We start from the raw sequence: 17,559 nt of genomic DNA, 5'->3' as shown, positions 1-17,559 counted from the left end.
AGGTTAGGATGGAGTTAAGAGGTCTATGTGTGAGCTAAAATAACAATGATGAGAAGAACATTTGGCACAAATCCCCAATCCTTTACCTCTGGAACTCTGTTAAATTCCAGTGCAACCTCAGGGATGTGCTCAAATCTAAAGTTCCTCCAGAGATGCTCCAATTGCCCCCCCCCCACACCCACATTTCGGACTTTCTCTTGAGAAGACTCTTCCTACTGGGGGCCTAGAAATGACCTGGCTTATGCATGATCAGTCCTATAAACTGATCTAGAGACAAGTAAGCACCACAAGGGTCAAGCTGGACCAAGTCCCCAAGGCTCAGGCTCAGCATTGCGTTCTGAGGAGACACCTGGATAGAACATCTCAAGGGGGGGCGCCTGGGTAGCGCAGTCCTTAGGCGTCTGCCTTCGGCTCAGGGCGTGATCCCGGCGTTATGGGATCGAGCCCCACATCAGGCTCCTCCACTGGAAGCCTGCTTCTTCCTCTCCCATTCCCCCTGCTTGTGTTCCCTCTCTCGCTGGCTGTCTCTCTCTCTGTCAAATAAATAAATAAAATCTTAAAAAAAAAAAAAAGAACATCTCAAGGGGAACAGGGAGTAAGCAGCAGGAGCCACTCGTCTGCAGCATCTGTCTAACGGTGTGTGTACATATGTTGGGTGGGACTTCTGAAATTTAAATCCAGACATTTCCCGAAGAACACAAATAGAAGTTCTGTTTATTAACTTGAATGAGAGAAGCGACTTCAAATACATGAAGTATATTTATAAAGATAAGTAGGAATGGCAATATAAATGTTTTTCTTCTTTCACACTCCAAATGACATTAACCAGAGTTTGAATACAGATATAATTTTGGATTCAGGTACTACAGACGTAATGAAAGGAGGTAGATTTTTATAAAAATAAGTACATTTTTAAGGGTACGAAATAGTGTTATGATGTGATATATAATATGACTATATGAAGAATGTTCTAAACAGCTGTATGAATACTAGGACAACTGTGAAATACCACATAAAGGAAAATAAAATTTTAAATTACAACAAAGAGATTCTGTCTTGGTCTGAGATTACGTATATTATGTTTTATGGCAGAGGAGGGCATTTTCTCTAACAAACAAACTGATAAATTTCTAGAAACTAATGGAGAAAAAGAAATTTGAGCAAAGTATTACTTAGAACTGTTCCATACTAATTAAGTCAAAAGAGAACTAGTTTCTCCATCATATAGTATGTAGAATTATATCTTCTTAAGCATCGTTAATAATTGTAAAATAAGAGATATATCCAACTTACTGAAGATTTATCAGGATAAACCCCAGCTCTTAGTAGAGATGCCTTCCAGCTGTCTACATCCTCCTGTGAGTCACAGGCCAGCTCAAGGAAACGATAGTCTTTGTATACATTCCTGGAATTAAAAAAAAAAATCGTCCTTTTAGTCTGAAACCAAGTTCAAAATGATTTTATATCACTGTAGACAATGATGATACAAATGACAGTCCAAATGGATAATTCTCTGAAAGTCACTGGAGGAAAATCAACCAATTCATTGCATTTAAAATAATTAGCAAATTCCTTTATTTATTACATAATCTTTTAAAAACTTCACATTAAAGAATTCAGAGCCACTTGTACTGCTAAGCAATAAGAAGGGAAGGAAACAGAAATGCTCTCGAGATGATACACTGGGTGCCAAGTCAGAGTGGTGCCAGGGGAATGGATCTGCTGTTGTCTAGCAATTAATCAATTTTCTGAAACCATTTTCTTTTCTTTTTTTTTTTTTTTTTTTAAAGATTTTTTATTTATTCGACAGAGATAGAGACAGCCAGGGAGAGAGGGAACACAAACAGGGGGAGTGGGAGAGAAAGAAGCAGGCTCATAGCAGAGGAACCTGACGTGGGGCTCGATCCCATAACGCCGGGATCACGCCCTGAGCCGAAGGCAGACGCTTTAACCGCTGAGCCACCCAGGCGCCCCCTGAAACCATTTTCTAAGTCTGAATGGCTCATAAAACTTTAAAAGGTAAGGGAATTATCTTACAAACTTAAAATACTATCCTAGATTCAAAACAGGAACGCTCATTGATATTGAAAAAAGAAAAAATAATTAAATGCCTACAAAGTGCATACTGACAACTCGGACAATACTGTAACTTTATTTCTTTTCCTAACAATAAAATAATACATAAGATGTAATACATGCCCATTTAGAAAGATTTGGAAACTAGAAAAAAGTATAAAAATGGTACCAATCATCCCTTTTCCATGGTTTACAGATAAACTTATTTCTTTACACTCTTGTTCTATCAATCTTTCACACAGCTGAGGTCTCCCCAAACCCCTTCTCTCTCTGTCAATTTTGAGTCCTTTTTTACTTACTATGATATTATGGTCATTTACTTATGCCATTATATCTTTATAAACATCAAATTAGAATGGCATGATATTCATTAATATAAATGTCTGATAATTTACTTAACCTCTTTCAAATATTAATTAGGTAATTTCCTGCTTTTTACAATCAGAAATACTGCTTAAGTAAATATTTTTATCCATAAGCCTTTCACATTTACTCCTCTTACTTTCTGAGGATAGATGCCTATAAATAGAGTTACAGGATCAAAGTTAGTCATTTTTTAAGACGCTGATAGGCGTTACCAATCACCCTTCCAGAAGAGATAATCCAATTTTGACGGATACTAGCAGAATCCCAGAAATTACAGCCTTTTTCTCTTCTTATTCTCTTCCAGGGTATTCTCATTCGTGCCTAACAGCCTTAGTTTACACCTACACTCAGATGGCTCACAAGTTCGTATCTCTTGCCCAGAACTGGCCCAGATGCACAGTGGTTACTGACTTCCCCACTTGACTATCTCAGAGGCACCCTGACATGAACTGAATCAGCCATTTCAGCTTGCCATTCCCTCTCTTCCACTCCCTCATGTCCTCTTTCATTTGACCCCCTAAAAGTGCACTTCCTGGTCACACTATCACCGCCCCTCAAACATTGCTGTGGCCTCCTCACGGGTCACCCGGCATCACATAGCTCCTCTAATTACGCTCTCCCCACGGAATCCTCATGATCTCCTGAAATGGGAATCAGATAGTTTTACCCGTGGAGTCAAACATACACCACCTGCTTTTAGGGAAAGACTACACTGTCTCTCATGGCGTATAAAACCCCGTGTCATCTGGCCTGTAACTGTTACCTTCCTCTCCAGCTTCTTTTCACACTCTGCTTTCCCTTGCTTTTTTTTTTTCCTCCAGCCATGCTGGCCTTCTTTTGCTTCCTGAAATGTGCATGCCTGCTCCCAAGGTCTCTGAATATACTGCTGTCTGTAGCTCTTTTCTTCAGCCCTCATTTCACAATTAATGCCTACTCTGGTGCCTCAAAACGTAAANTTCTTGGAATCATTGCACAATTAATGCCTACTCTTTCTTGGAATCTCAGATATTTCTATTTACCTTTCCTTCATAGCACTAATTACAGTTGTGAATTCAGAAATATGTGTGGGTTTCTTTTTCTTTTTTATTTCTTATTTATTTATTTATTTACTTGCTTGCTTAGATATTGTCTATCTTCTCAACTAGCTCATAAACAACATTAGGACAGGAACTGTATCATTTTTATGCTTATCATTATATCCCCCAGGGGATTCTAGGAAGATGATGACTTAATTGTGCTCTGTTTCCTCTCCACTTCTAACTCAGGTCAAACACACCTTCTTTTCTTGAGTCAAGCAGACTTCGGGACTGGTACTCGGGTAGAGGGTGTGAGTTAGATCACTGTTGTGGTACTTTCTTGCCCTGGGCTGAACAGAGCTTTGGGACCACAGCAGGAAACTCTAAGGCAAGGACCAGCATGCAGCAGGCCTTTGGTAAGGCTGTCCCTCAGTGGTCACAGGACTCCTGGGTGTGCCTGATCTTCTGGCCCTAAGGAAGTATGGGGAGGCTGAGTTTTCTCTACCTTAATGCAAAAGAAAGTCTCCCTCCTGGTGCCTCAAAACGTAAATGGCAACTTGCCAATTTGGGCCTGGGATGACTGAGATGTCTTGTGCCTTCCTGCCCTCACAGGACCAGTCCACTTAAGGTATCCAGCAGCTGGACCTGTGCCACAACAAACAAAGGACACTAAGAGGACATCTAATGAGGAGGTCTCCCAGCCAGAGAAAGCAAGAATGAAGACAGCAATCAGAACAGTGTATCAATAAAGAATGTTGGGGGAAGCAGAATAGTTAAGTATTTCAAGAGGTACAAGTACAACATTAAGAAAAACTTCTGAAACTAAAAAATAAGATTTTTTAAGTCAAAACATTTAGTAGTTAAATTGAAGGAAAGGATGATGAATGTTGAGCCTAGGACTAGTAGTTTTCAAGATCTAGTGGGAGAATTTTAAAAAATACAAAGAGAAGTTATGAAAGTGTGGAGGAAAGAACATCTAACCTGTAAATAATAGGAGTTCCAGAAAAAGTAAAGGAAGTGTGGGAGAAGAAAAATAATTACAACAAAGAAACTACTTTTTTAAAAAGAATCTTATCCTGGTTTTTAAAAAGATCTGAGTCTATACATTTCAAGTGCTGTTTCATGTGTACTTGATGAGAAAAGATACCATGTAGATATACATTTATACAATTCTTGAGCTCTGAAATAAAGAAAATATTTAAAAGTCTTCTGAAAAGAGATAGCAAGTTGCTTAGGAAGGAGAAAGAATTAGACTGGCACTGAACTGAACATTCAAAATGTAGATGGCAATGAATAACATGAATGGACTCTTCAGAGGACTGCAGAGGCCCATATCCAGCTGGGATATCACCACACCCTCCACCTGAGGGAGTGCCTAAGCAGGGATGAGATTACAACAGACCAAATGAACCTGAAGAGCACGTCCAAGGTGAGGAAAGATTAAGAGGAAAAAACAGTGGTGAGCAACAGAACTTGGAACATCCACAGAGCTAAATCAAAATAAATTATGACAGCCCATCTAAGAATATGCAATATAAGCGCTAAAGAAAGACTCTTACAGTAAAAGAGACACACTATTCAAATAGTCTAAAAGTTGGGGTGGGATAGGAGGAAGTAAAAATGCTCCCCAGGTCTTCTCTGCTGGGTGCAGGGGCAGACAGTGGGGCAGCAAAGGGATCCTAGAGGTCTCACTAGGAGAAGTGGGCATGGGGAGAAGCAGAAGAAGAAAGAGTTTGGGAGAGAAATATTTGATAATTTGCCTCATGGAATAATAGGGCTGTGTACTGGTGATAAATGAAAATGTTAATGAAATTAAATGTACAGTAGAACTCTCAAAAAAAAAAGAAGAAAAAGGAGAAATTAATAACCTTTTGATCAAGCAAAAAAAATTAGATAAAAAATTCAAAAGAATAATAAACTGGTGGGAATAAATTTATGTATATTGATTATGAAATTAATGATAGTGGACTGAATTCTCTCAGCCAGTCAGTTAATTTTGGTTTAAAAAAGTTACATGTTATTTGCAAAAATAAAGGAACAGAGAAAAAGAAATCAGACAGGCTCAAAACAAAGAACATAAATTCAAGAATGGCACTATTAATAATAGACAAGATAGAATTTAAAAGTACTGAACAAGATAAATAGTTTAGAAGCTCTAAATAGAAGAAAGAGAAATATTATAGAATGATATAAAGTACAATTTGTGAAGATTGGAAAATACTCACAAAACTGTACCAAATTACATAGTAGGGAAGGAAAGAAAGCAAATGCTACTAAAATTGCAAGAACTTGTAATAAATACATGTATGAAATTAGTTAAAATATAAATATAGAAAAAATTTAATATGACTCTTTTCAAATGGGACAAATATAGTGGATAAAAGTAAGTAAGCAAACAGAATATAAAGACTTCATCATCTGCAAAATATTTACAAAAACCAGTCTTATAGTTGGACCTACACACATACACAATACCAGCCTTAAGAAACTTTAAAAAAGAGATTATATAGATCACACTCTTTAATCATAAATCAAAAAAAAAAAAGAAAAAGAAAAAAAATTTCTAAAAAAGACCAAAAAAAACCCTTAAATATATTTTTAGATAATCCTTGTGTTACAGAAGAAACCAAAATAAAAATTATATATTATTTAGAAAAGAATAAAAAATATAAACACATTATATCCAACCAATGGACCACAGCAAAGACTATAGGAAAATTTATGACTTTAAATATGTTCGTTATTTACAGAAAGGAGAAAAAAAAGTCAATATTCATCTACAGGGATTATGAACTATGATTAAAAAAAACCAAAACAAGCCAAAAGAGGGAATTAACATAAATTAAAACCAAAATAAATAAAATAGAAAATATAAAAATAACATAAGGGATAAAGACATCCACAAATATTTTTCCCCTTAGAAATAGATAATATAATAGTAATTAAGGGAGAAAACAAAAGTCCGCATGATCACAAATGAGAAAGGATAGGGTACATAGCCACAAATATAGAGAAGATGGAAAAAAATTAAAATCAAACATTATAGGCAATCCTATGGCAAAACTAAGAACCTAGAGGAAACTAATAATACCCTAAAAAATATAAATTACCAAAATTAACTCAAAATCCAAGTGGCTTTTACAAAACACTACTAGACTATATTTCTCATAACTTAGATATAGGAAAATATTCCATACATATTAGGAGAAAGCCTCCAAAATACATAGGATAATTTTTTTAATTGAAAAAATGATAAAATCTTATTGAATAACACGAAACAAGATCTTCATAAATGGAAAGACATATTTGACTATGTTGTTTTGATTACACTATGTTCTTAGGTCTTACAAAGTGACTAGTGTTAGTAGGTATTCAATAAATATTTACTGAATAATGAATATCATCACACCCATAAAAATATTGACTATCATCTTTAAAATACCTTCGCAAATTTTATAATTTAAAAGTGATTTTCCATTAAAGCTTTAATATTTTTGCCAAAGAGGTGAGCATTTTAACATGTTTATAGAAGTGATATTTTTTGTTCTGATTTCATTAAGACTTTTTTGTATATTATTGGAATGATTTCTCACTTTTTATTTACATTAACCTGACATAGCTTTGTCTCTTACTTTTATCCATTTGTCTTACTTTTTAAAAAGATATATTCGTTGTAAATGCCAACAATATAGCTGGGTTTTATTTTTTATCCCAATCTGAAAAGCACTGCCCATGATTAGGAAAGTCTGAATCATGTTTATTTCTTGCCATAGCTGTATAGGCCTGGTTTTAGTTTTGTCATTTTGACATAAGCTTTGTTTTGTTTTTGTTTTTGAATGCTTCTCACTGTTTCCTTGCATATGTTGATAAATGAACTGTCTTTTTGACTTCTATATTTTTTAGTGGTTTTCAGTTCTACAGGTAAATGACTATCTTTTTTTTAAACAGTTATCTTTAAGTTTTCCAAATCATCCCTGAATTCATTTTTGTATATACGAAATTCACAAATAAAACAATAATTCCTGACTTCTTAAGGAATTTAAAAGCGTTTACTTTTTGCCACTTTATCTCACACATTTGCTGATCTATCTAGAAATACTGACCTAGAATATTATTTCTGAATTATTGTTTTCACAATAACTTTCTTTTTAAGAGTCCATTTTTTTTTTAGTTTAGTATGCAATTTTGTTGCACTTAAGCAATTATTTAAATGGAACTCTGTATGTTTAACTTGAATAAATATTTATCGTCAGGCATTTTCTATCTGGATTTCCCCAAATGTAAATTCTTACTTGGATTCGTTTTTTGAATTGGCTTCAAAGTACAGCTGGCTATCTGGATTTCTGGTTGGCACAAGTATCCACATTTCTCGCATTGATTCAGGGAGGATGTATAGAAGGTTCTTCTTGTTGTCTTCCTGTTTAGCTCCATTTTTCTTAATCATTTTTCTTTTCTTTTTCTTATAAAATTTCAATCCAGGTCCCTCCATGAGTTTTGCAAATAGTCGATTAAGATTGCTACTTTCTCGTGCTTTTAAGACTTTCCATCTCCATTGTATATGATCTTTTGGATATAGCAATGGATGGAGTAGAGCAAAAGAGAAGCTTCTAATTTTTCACCATCTTAAAAGAGAAATCATCTCATTTAATCTTCATTAGCGACCCTGCGAGGTTGGTAGCAGAGCTGTTTTACAGTTGAGGAAACTGAGATTTAGAGAGATCAAGTGACTCCCAACATCACATAGCAAATGAATGGCACAGTGTGGGTCTACCACAGTCCTTGGGATACGGCCTCCACAAAACAAATATTTGTCAAATGAGTGGAGCAAATGAATGAATGAACGAATGAAAGAACTATGGAATGAACTTGGACTGTGTTTATTTTTAAAACCAACTTTTTTATTTTTGAGAGAATCCTTAACTTTCCACAGAAAATGTAAGATAAAAAAGTTTGAAGAGACAAACCACAACAAGCAGAATAAGTACTGTTAATTAAAAGTGGGACATATTTAAAGAAATATATTCTGTAAGTAGGAAAGTTTACTGTCGTCAAATTTGAAAGGTCGTATCTTTGCTACAGAGCAGAAAGGGTAATAGATTATCTGACAGAAATCAAACCCCATCAGTTCTTAATTATCTAATTACCTCTACCACAGCTCGCAGCTACCACTTCAATTTCCATTTGAGGCATTTCTAGTGCACACTATGAGTCCCTTTAAGATGTAAAAGGTATGGGGAAGGCAAAGCTGGACAAATGCCACGGGAGCTCTTGGCCAGCTGGAAAACACGAAAAGTAGCAAGGGTACAGACTTTCCACATTCTCCAAGCAGATCTGAAGAATTCGGCTTTGGCCCATTCTCACTGACCTTTCTCCAGAGTATTTTCTTTCAGGGGCTCTTCACATGGAAATTCTTGATTTTTTTTTTTTTCCCCTCAAAGGATAGCCAAATTCTTGAGAGGGAAAATAATTATCTGGTTGAAACATTAGAAGAGGGTCAAAGGCTTCTGGTGGCTTTGGCTGCTTCATTTTTACCCATTTTGAAGCCTCATCTTAGGCTGTGTCTAGACATCCAAGAAGAGTTGGATACAGGTCTAAAACACTGAACTGAGCTGATTTACTGGAAGTCTCATAAATTCTGTGGATGTAGCTTCCAGGTTCTCACCACACGCTGTAGCTGTATAGATAACCCACAGCAATTTGTACTGACTGACTTTTTTTGTTTAGTCTATTTCAACGGCAATCATGCAGATATGAGCTTCTGAATGATTTCACTATGAAATCAAGCTGAACTGTGTGTTTTATAGTTTGAAAAATAAGTTACCTCAACATTAAAAATGAGCATGAGAAATTTTATCCCAGAGGTAAAAGGTTTTTAAGTGCTACACTGCAGAGAACATGACCACATGACGAGTCTGTGTTTTGATGAGATGTGTAACTTGCATTCACATGTCATAAGAATATCTGTAGATTAAAAATGTGAAGTCTAACTTGTTTACTTATGACAGCTCTTTAAACATCTGGGGTCAGACATTATCTGTCCCTCAAGTCTTCTAAGTCTCCAAGCCAATTTTTTCAAATGTTTCTCATATGAAGACTATTCTAGATAACATCCTTTTTACCCTTCTGTGGATTTGCTCTATTTTATCTTATTTAATTTAATTTAATTTATTTTATTTTTTCAGGATTTTTCTATTTTTTTATAATAATTTTTTATTATGTTATGTTAGTCCTTAGGTTTTGATGTAGTGTTCCACGATTCATTATTTGTGTATAACACCCCGTGCACCATGCAATATGTGCTTATCACCGGCTTATCCCAGTCCCCCATCCCCCTCCCCTCTGAAGCCCTCAGTTTGTTTCTCAGAGTCCATAGTCTCTCATGCTTCATTCCCCCTTCTGTTTACCCCCCTTCATTCTTCCCTTCCTTCTCCTACCGATTTGCTCTATTTTAAAAGGAGTTTGTGAAAATGACATGCCAGCAACTGATCACAAATCCCCGGAGGCAGGATTATCCAGATGCAAGGAAGACATTTGGTGGAATTTTTGCCTACTTTTTTGACAGTAAGTTTTCACTAATGTAATCAAGTAACAGGTAGTAGAAAATAGTAAAGACCATGAACAACACCTGTTGAAATCCAGACTGGGCCACTTATTATCTTACAGGACTTTCAGTAAAGCCACCTCTCTGAATTTCAGTTTACTCGTCTATAAAATGAAGATAATACCAATATCTATCTCAGGTTTACAATGATAATAAAATAAGGTCATATATGTGAAAAGCTTGCTTAGCACACTGCCCTCCATCAGGTAAATATGCAAGTAAAATATACAAAATACAAAAATTACTATTATTCATTATTCTCACTGCCTTTAGGTCCTTTGGGCTTGATCTCCTATCAAACCAGACCTCTCCTGTATTATTTTCCAACCAAGTAAAATTTATATTTAGCATTATTACATTTCATCTAGTTAGTCTGGCCCATTTCCCAATTTGCTCAGATGTTCTGAATTCTGATTCTGACAAATATATTCACAATTCTTCCTGTTTTGCATTATCTGTATTATTTATAATAACATAATATTCCCATGTCATTATCAAAGATATACTAAAAAACTAAACAGACCTCAAAAGATCCCATACCACAGTTACATGTTCTATTAACTTGTACCCACTGGTATTCAATAGTGAGACTTAAGATTTAATCATAAATGTATCATATATGTACTATCAAGTCATGTCTCTCTATTTTCCCTCATGTATATTACAGAAGACTATATCAGGGTCTAAGTATATTATATTTACTCAATTCTATTAAAAAATTGAAGTCGGTTTGGCTGAACTTGTTTTTCAAGATTCAAAGCAAGTTCCCATTGACCACTGATTTCCTTTCTAAATGTATAACCATCAATTTTACAATTAATTACAAATTTATATAGCAGGGTATTGATGATAAACTCAACAATCAAAATTTCCATTTGGTTATCCATTTGATTACTTTATACGTTTTCTTCCCTGAAATCTATAATACACACTTTGGCACTAACACTTGGCCGATAATCTTGCTTCATACTTCACAGGAAAAACACATACAACCCAATGAGAATGATCTATCTTCTTTCTTCCAAATACACCAGACTACCTGCATTTGCAACTATAGACTCTGCCTTCACCTTGTACAAGAAAAGGCCAAACCCTCAACTGATACAATGAGTCCCCACTCTTCGAATGTCTTCATGAACTTCCTACAATCATGCCCTTTTTTTTTACTTCAACAATTTCCTCCTTTCTACTGTCAGATCATTCATATGGTATAGTACGTACCTTAAAAGCAACTATCTTAAAACACACACACACTTTCTTTTGACCTTTCCAATCCTCTAAGAACTGCCCCATTTCTATTTGCTTCTACAGCAAAACTCTTTGAGTTATCTTGAATCATTTTCTCCATTCTCTCCATTCTTTCCTTAGTTCACCCGAGTGAGACTTGTGATCCTGTTACTCTGTAAACACAGGTCTTATAAGGACATGTGATCTACATCTTTGCACAGCAAATGCTGAATTCCTTATCTACACATTACTTGGCTTCACTGCGGCATTTGACATATTGACCATTCCCTCTGTCTTCAATCATTTTCTTCTCAAGACTTCTGTGACACCACATTCTCTTGACTTCCACACTTCTACATCACTGACTACAACTTTTTAATCTCTTTTGATGTCTCCTCTTCCTTTGTTAGATCTTCAAATTCTGGAGTGCCCTAAGCTCCTTCAATGGTCCACTTCCCTCTTTCTGTGCTGTTGGCAAGGTGACATTTCCTGTCTGGGAATCCTAAATACCATTTAAATGCAGGTAACTCCAGATGTTTGCGCTGAACCATAGACTCCTACATCCAAGCCACTATCTTATCTCATTTGGACGACATCTCCTTGGCACCTCTCTTGCTCCACTCTCTACACAGAAGCCACCATGATTATACATTACATCCCATCCTGTTTAAAATCTTCCAATGACTACCTACACTAAGTAGGAAAAAATTCAAACTCCTTGCCATCACTGGTTTATCTTTCCAGCCCTCAGTTTCCCTTGCTTATGCTCCTCCAACTGCAGTGTAAGTTCAATAATGGAACTTGAAATGTTCATCAATGTATTTCTGGTATTTCCCTCATATAGTAGGTACTCAATAACGTTTGTTGGCTGACTGACTACCTTTCAGCCTTTTCTCAGCATCCAAAACTCTTCAAAGACTATTGACAATGAATCAATGACACCAAGATGGTACATTATCATAAATTAAGAGTTAAACCTGTGAATTCAATAATATAAGTTTCATAAGCTAGGACTATGAATTATTTTTACATCTTTGAGAGAATATTCCTCATTTCATGTAGTGAAGATAAAAAGGCAATGCACTAGAATTAGAAACTATGATAAAAGTTAAACAGAAAGAGGGGCGCCTGGGTGGCACAGCGGTTAGGCGTCTGCCTTCGGCTCAGGGCGTGATCCCAGCGTTATGGGATCGAGCCCCACGTCAGGCTCCTCCGCTGTGAGCCTGCTTCTTCCTCTCCCACTCCCCCTGCTTGTGTTCCCTCTCTCGCTGGCTGTCTGTATCTCTGTCAAATAAAATAAATAAAATCTTTAAAAAAAAAAAAAGTTAAACAGAAAGAACTACAAAACCACTTAAAATAAAATAAAACTTTCCCCAAAACTTGTATCAAATAGCAACACAAAACTATAATTACACACTATTTACTAAACAGACAAAATAACATTACACACCAGATTGAAACCCACAACATGCAGCCAAAATTTTATTCAGAGGCAAAATCACAGCCATGTATGCCTTATTATTTTTTTAAAAATAAGCAAAAAATACATTGCCAGCATTGAATTTAAGACGTTGGAAAATTATAAAACTAATCAGAGCAGAATATAGGATATAATAAAGTTAAGAAGTAATTATAGAAAATTGAACTATCATTGATTAATTTAAGAGTTCATTCTTTGATGAATCCATGAAACACAGCTCTGTAATATCTAGTAAATATAAGAAAAATAATCAAAATCAGAGAGGATATATATGATTAACAGGGAGAAGATTAATTTTTTAACAGATGTTGAATATACTTTTATGATAGTAAATTTATAGGTATCAATGTTGGATAAAATTCCAAAAAAAAAATAGGAAATCAGAATCATAAAATCTTCCCTGACCAATATCCACAGGATAGATTAGAAAAAAAATTAAAACTTTTCTTCAAAATAGTTCTGATCTCAGAGAGTTTTATAGGTCTTTCTTTCCAAATTTTAAAAGGAAGATTCTTTTATGCAGGACATCTCAGAAATATTAATAGGCTAGTACACATTGTAAATCTCCAAGCAATGAACCTGCTATGTATGCATGACTCTCCAAACATACTTGACCCTAGAATCTTTTTTCCTTTGAACTTATCACAGGGCCAGTATTTTAAAGACCAAATTTTGGGATATGTTTCTACAAGCCAATATCACTTATGAATCCAAATACAAAACTTAAAAAAAATATATTAGGAAACTGAATGTAACAAAATTTTTAAAAATCTGACCCCGAATAGTCAAAACAGTCTGGAGAAAGAAGAACAAGGCTAGAGGCATCATGCTCCCTCGTTCCAAACTATATTAAAAAGCTATAGTAATCAAAACAGTTTGGCGTTGGCATATAAACAAATAGAGATCAACAAATGGAACAGAATAGAGAGCCAGAAATAAACCCACACATACATGGTCAGTTAATTTATGGCAAAAGAGCTAAGAATATACAATGCAGGGGAAGGATAGTCTCTTCAATAAATGGTGTCAGTAAAACCAGACAGCTGCATGCAAAAGAATGAAACTGAACCACTATCTTACACCATATACAAAAATTACTCAAAATGGATTAACACTTGAAGGTAAGACCTAAAACTCTAAAAGCCCTAGAAGAAAATATAGGTCATAGCCAGCTATTTGACACTGGTTTTAGGAAGGATTTTTTGGATTTGACACCAAAATCAAAGGCAGTAAAACTACATCAAACTAAAAAGCTTCTCTACAGCAAAGGAAACCATCAACACAATGAAAAAGCAACCTAATGAATGGGAGAAAATATTCATAAATCACATATCTGGTATGGGGTTAATGTCCAAAATATATAAAGAACTCATACAACTCAATGGCAACAAAATAAAACAACAATCTGATTAAAAAATGGTCAGAAGATCTGAATAGACATTTTTCCAAAGAAGGCATAAAAATGGCCAATAGGTACATGAAAAAGTGTTTAATATCACTAATCATCAGGGAAATGCAAATCAAAATCACAAGGAGGTAACACCTCACCCCTGTTAGAATGACTATAATCAAAAAGACAAGAAATAAGTGTTGGCAAGGATGTGGAGAAAAGGGAACCTTTGTGTATTGTTGGTGGGAATGTAAATTGTTGCAGCCGCTATGGAAAACAGTATGGAGGTCACTCAAAAAATTAAAAATAAATACTTCTGGTATCTATCTAAAGAAAATGAAGAAACTAACTCAAAAAGATATACGCACCTCCATGTTCAATATAGCATTATTTACAATAGCCAAGATATGGAAGTATATATTCCTCTGCACAGGGAATGGGTGAAGAGGGACAAAACATACAAACTGATATCCGATTGCTTATTCAGAAGTTGATAAGAAAGTAAATCTTAAAGGCTGTCAACACAAGAAAAAACATTTTGTAACTATATATGGTGACAGATGTTAACTAGACTTATGATCATTTTGTTACAATTTCAAATCACTGTGCTGTACACTTGAAACTAATGTAATGCTATACATCAATTACACCTCCGAAGAACAAAAATCCAGTTACAACAACAACTAGGGTTTTTCCTAAAAGAGTTTTCTACAAGGAGTACTAAAAAGATACCACTTGCATTCAGTACCATGAATAAGCAAATCCCAGAGTTTCCTTCTAAGCTACAGTCGCATTCTGGATATTTCTCTTTTTAAACCCAACCTCATCAACGGCTCCTCGCTGCATTAGGATAAAGACCAACAACCTTAACGTGGCCTATACGGCTGTAAGTAACCTGGACCTCGACTCTGGCATGCCTCGCTCAGCTATCAGTTGCATGAAGACACAAAGCTTCTTGACCCACCTCAGGGTCTTGGTATATGCGGTTCACTCTGCCTGGAACAATCTTCCCTTCTCCCTTCACCCAGTCTATGTTTACGATCTTCTAGTGTTAGCGTTATTTAACAATCACATTTCCAAAATGGTTAGGTCACGCTCATATAAATTCTCATAGAAATTGTCACTAACAGTTGTAATTCAATAATTATTATTTGCTATCAGTCTCCTTCCTTATATGTAAATTCCCCCCCATTCACAGACTTAAGTAGAGCAGCCAGCACACAGACTATACTCCATAAATAACTGCGAATGCATGAATGACTGACTGAAGCAGCCACCAGTGACTGAATAGCTCAGTGCCCACCATTTTCTTCAAATATTTGACTTTGTCTTTCAAGATCAGCCTCAAAGATCAATGGGGGTGATTTTAAATTGGAGGTTGACTATTGTATATTGACTCAAACTGTCATGACTCATTGCCAAAGAAACAAGTTCTTTTAGCCTGCCTTGATTTGATATTCAGTCTTTTGATATTTCCTTTTCTTGACATAGTAAAGAGTTAGTGAATTAATTAAAATTTGAAATAAATTCTTTTTAGTTTTTAGGAAAAAAATATTTTAAAACATAAGAGCATTGCAAAACACATTTACTGTAAGTGCATTTGCAGAATGAGCTGAGTCACCACCAATCCTGACTTTCTCTGGCTGCCAGGCCACGCAGCCAGGTCCATGTCAGCATTAATCACAGTCATGAGGAGGGAGCTGAAAAGTATGAATTTGGGCTATAACAGTGGGGGTCTTATTTATGATGAAAAAGAGCATAAAGAAGGCAGATTACAATTTAGATGGTGGAAATTCTTACCATATAGAACATTTAATATCTATATATTCTTCCTCACACCCAAATGCTAATTGTAATCTGATGTAACATAAATTAAGAAGGTATTCTAAATAAAAATAGAAAAGTTTGGAGTGCCTCGTTAGTGGGAACTTGATCTCCTGGCTTCTTGTAGGGCTTTTGGCTTCTGGTCCCTTTTCTCCAGACTTCATTGTTTCCTCCCCAAAAGAGGAGGAGAACTGACTGATTTGATTAGTGTGCTATAAAAGAGAAATTGAGCAAGCTTGCGCCCGCAGGACACATGCATTTCTCTCCCATTCCAAGAAGGTCTGGTGAGTGCTGCCCTGTGGTGGAGCCCTGCGGTTGCTTTGCCGTGGCCATGACCGCTGGGGGCCGAACGATTAGAAGACATTTGGCCACAGATCTACACCCATTTGTTCGTGCCTTATCTGCTTGTTTCCTGTACTTCTGAAAACAGCAACAACAACAAATTTTAACTGGCGGGGGAGGGGGGAGTGTGTGATTTATTGGGCCCCTTAAAATTCCAACAGGGGTGGGTGGTTTTGAAGAAAGGGTACTAGTTTTGGTTTCAGATGGGTTAAACAGGAAGTGACAGAAGGCTTTATGAGTGAAAATGCCCAGTAGGCAGTTGGAGATGTGGAACTGGTGTCTCAGGATAATAAATAATAACCATACTACATGTGGCTGTGATGCTGGGTGCCATGTGAGTTTGTTTATTTTATTTTAATACAGCTTATTAGCTTCGTTAAGCATTTTCCCATAGGAGAACAAGCCAAACAGCCACAGGTCATGTGTCTACTTGGGCATAACCAATAGCAGGCAAATGAGCCAGTATTACAATATTATTAAAAAAAAAAAAATTGTTGTTGCAATCCAAACTTCATTTAGCCCAGAGCAATGAAAGACTTTAGAAGGGAATAAAAGGCAACTGGTGAAGAAAGGAGAGAGAGAACCACAATTATTCTCAGTCTGTCTCGTTTATTAGGTCAGAAGAGGTCATGGTAATGATCTGCTTAAGCTGAGCATTTCTAAAATCTGAGGAATAAATAGAGAGTGGCTATTGGCCTCTCCCAGCCATGCCTTATCACGTGCTAGGGAAAAATGCTGCCCAGTCTATGCTAGTCTAGCCTCTTGCCCTTCGGAATTTATTATTTGAAAATCACCTTCTATGGGATCTTTCATTTGGGTTAATGACTAAGTAATAATAATAATTATTTTATAACTTTTTAAAAAACTCATTTTGAAAGTTTTAAAGAATAAGATTTATGAGAAACTATAACCACAGGAGAAGCGACATCTGATTCCAGAAGGCCTAGTGTTGATCAACAAGCCAAAAAAACAACAATTGTGAGATAATATGCAGTTATGAATTCATGCTAGCCCCCTAACACCTAGAGAGAGTTTGAGGAGAATTTTTAGAGCCAGAGATTAGGGTGAGGGTATTTGTGTAAATTTATCAGTATTGAGATACTGTTAAAGGGAATAGGGTAGAGGAAAATTTTAAAAGAATGCAAGGGGCTGGCATGGTTGTGGTATGAGTGGTTTTACACAATGTCTCCCCACAAAATTAGCCTTTCCAATTGTTTTTAAATGATTACTTGTTGAC

At 35.9% G+C, this 17,559-nt stretch overlaps 1 protein-coding gene across 9 annotated transcripts in view; it reads right to left on the bottom strand.

The window, feature by feature from the left end:
* The window catches only part of DNM3 (dynamin 3), a 532,818-nt gene that overhangs the window by 107,846 nt on the left and 407,413 nt on the right, over positions 1–17,559 (bottom strand). For all 9 annotated transcript variants that reach the window (XM_034666734.1, XM_034666737.1, XM_034666735.1 and 6 more), the window contains one exon: positions 1,294–1,405. In XM_034666734.1, the coding sequence (XP_034522625.1) occupies positions 1,294–1,405 (112 nt within the window). The remainder of the gene's footprint in view (positions 1–1,293; positions 1,406–17,559) is intronic.

Source organism: Ailuropoda melanoleuca, chromosome 8 (assembly GCF_002007445.2).
Source record: "Ailuropoda melanoleuca isolate Jingjing chromosome 8, ASM200744v2, whole genome shotgun sequence".
Classification (NCBI taxonomy): Eukaryota; Metazoa; Chordata; class Mammalia; order Carnivora; family Ursidae; genus Ailuropoda; species Ailuropoda melanoleuca.
Note: the sequence above shows the minus strand (reverse complement) of the source record. Positions and strands in the feature narration are given on the sequence as shown.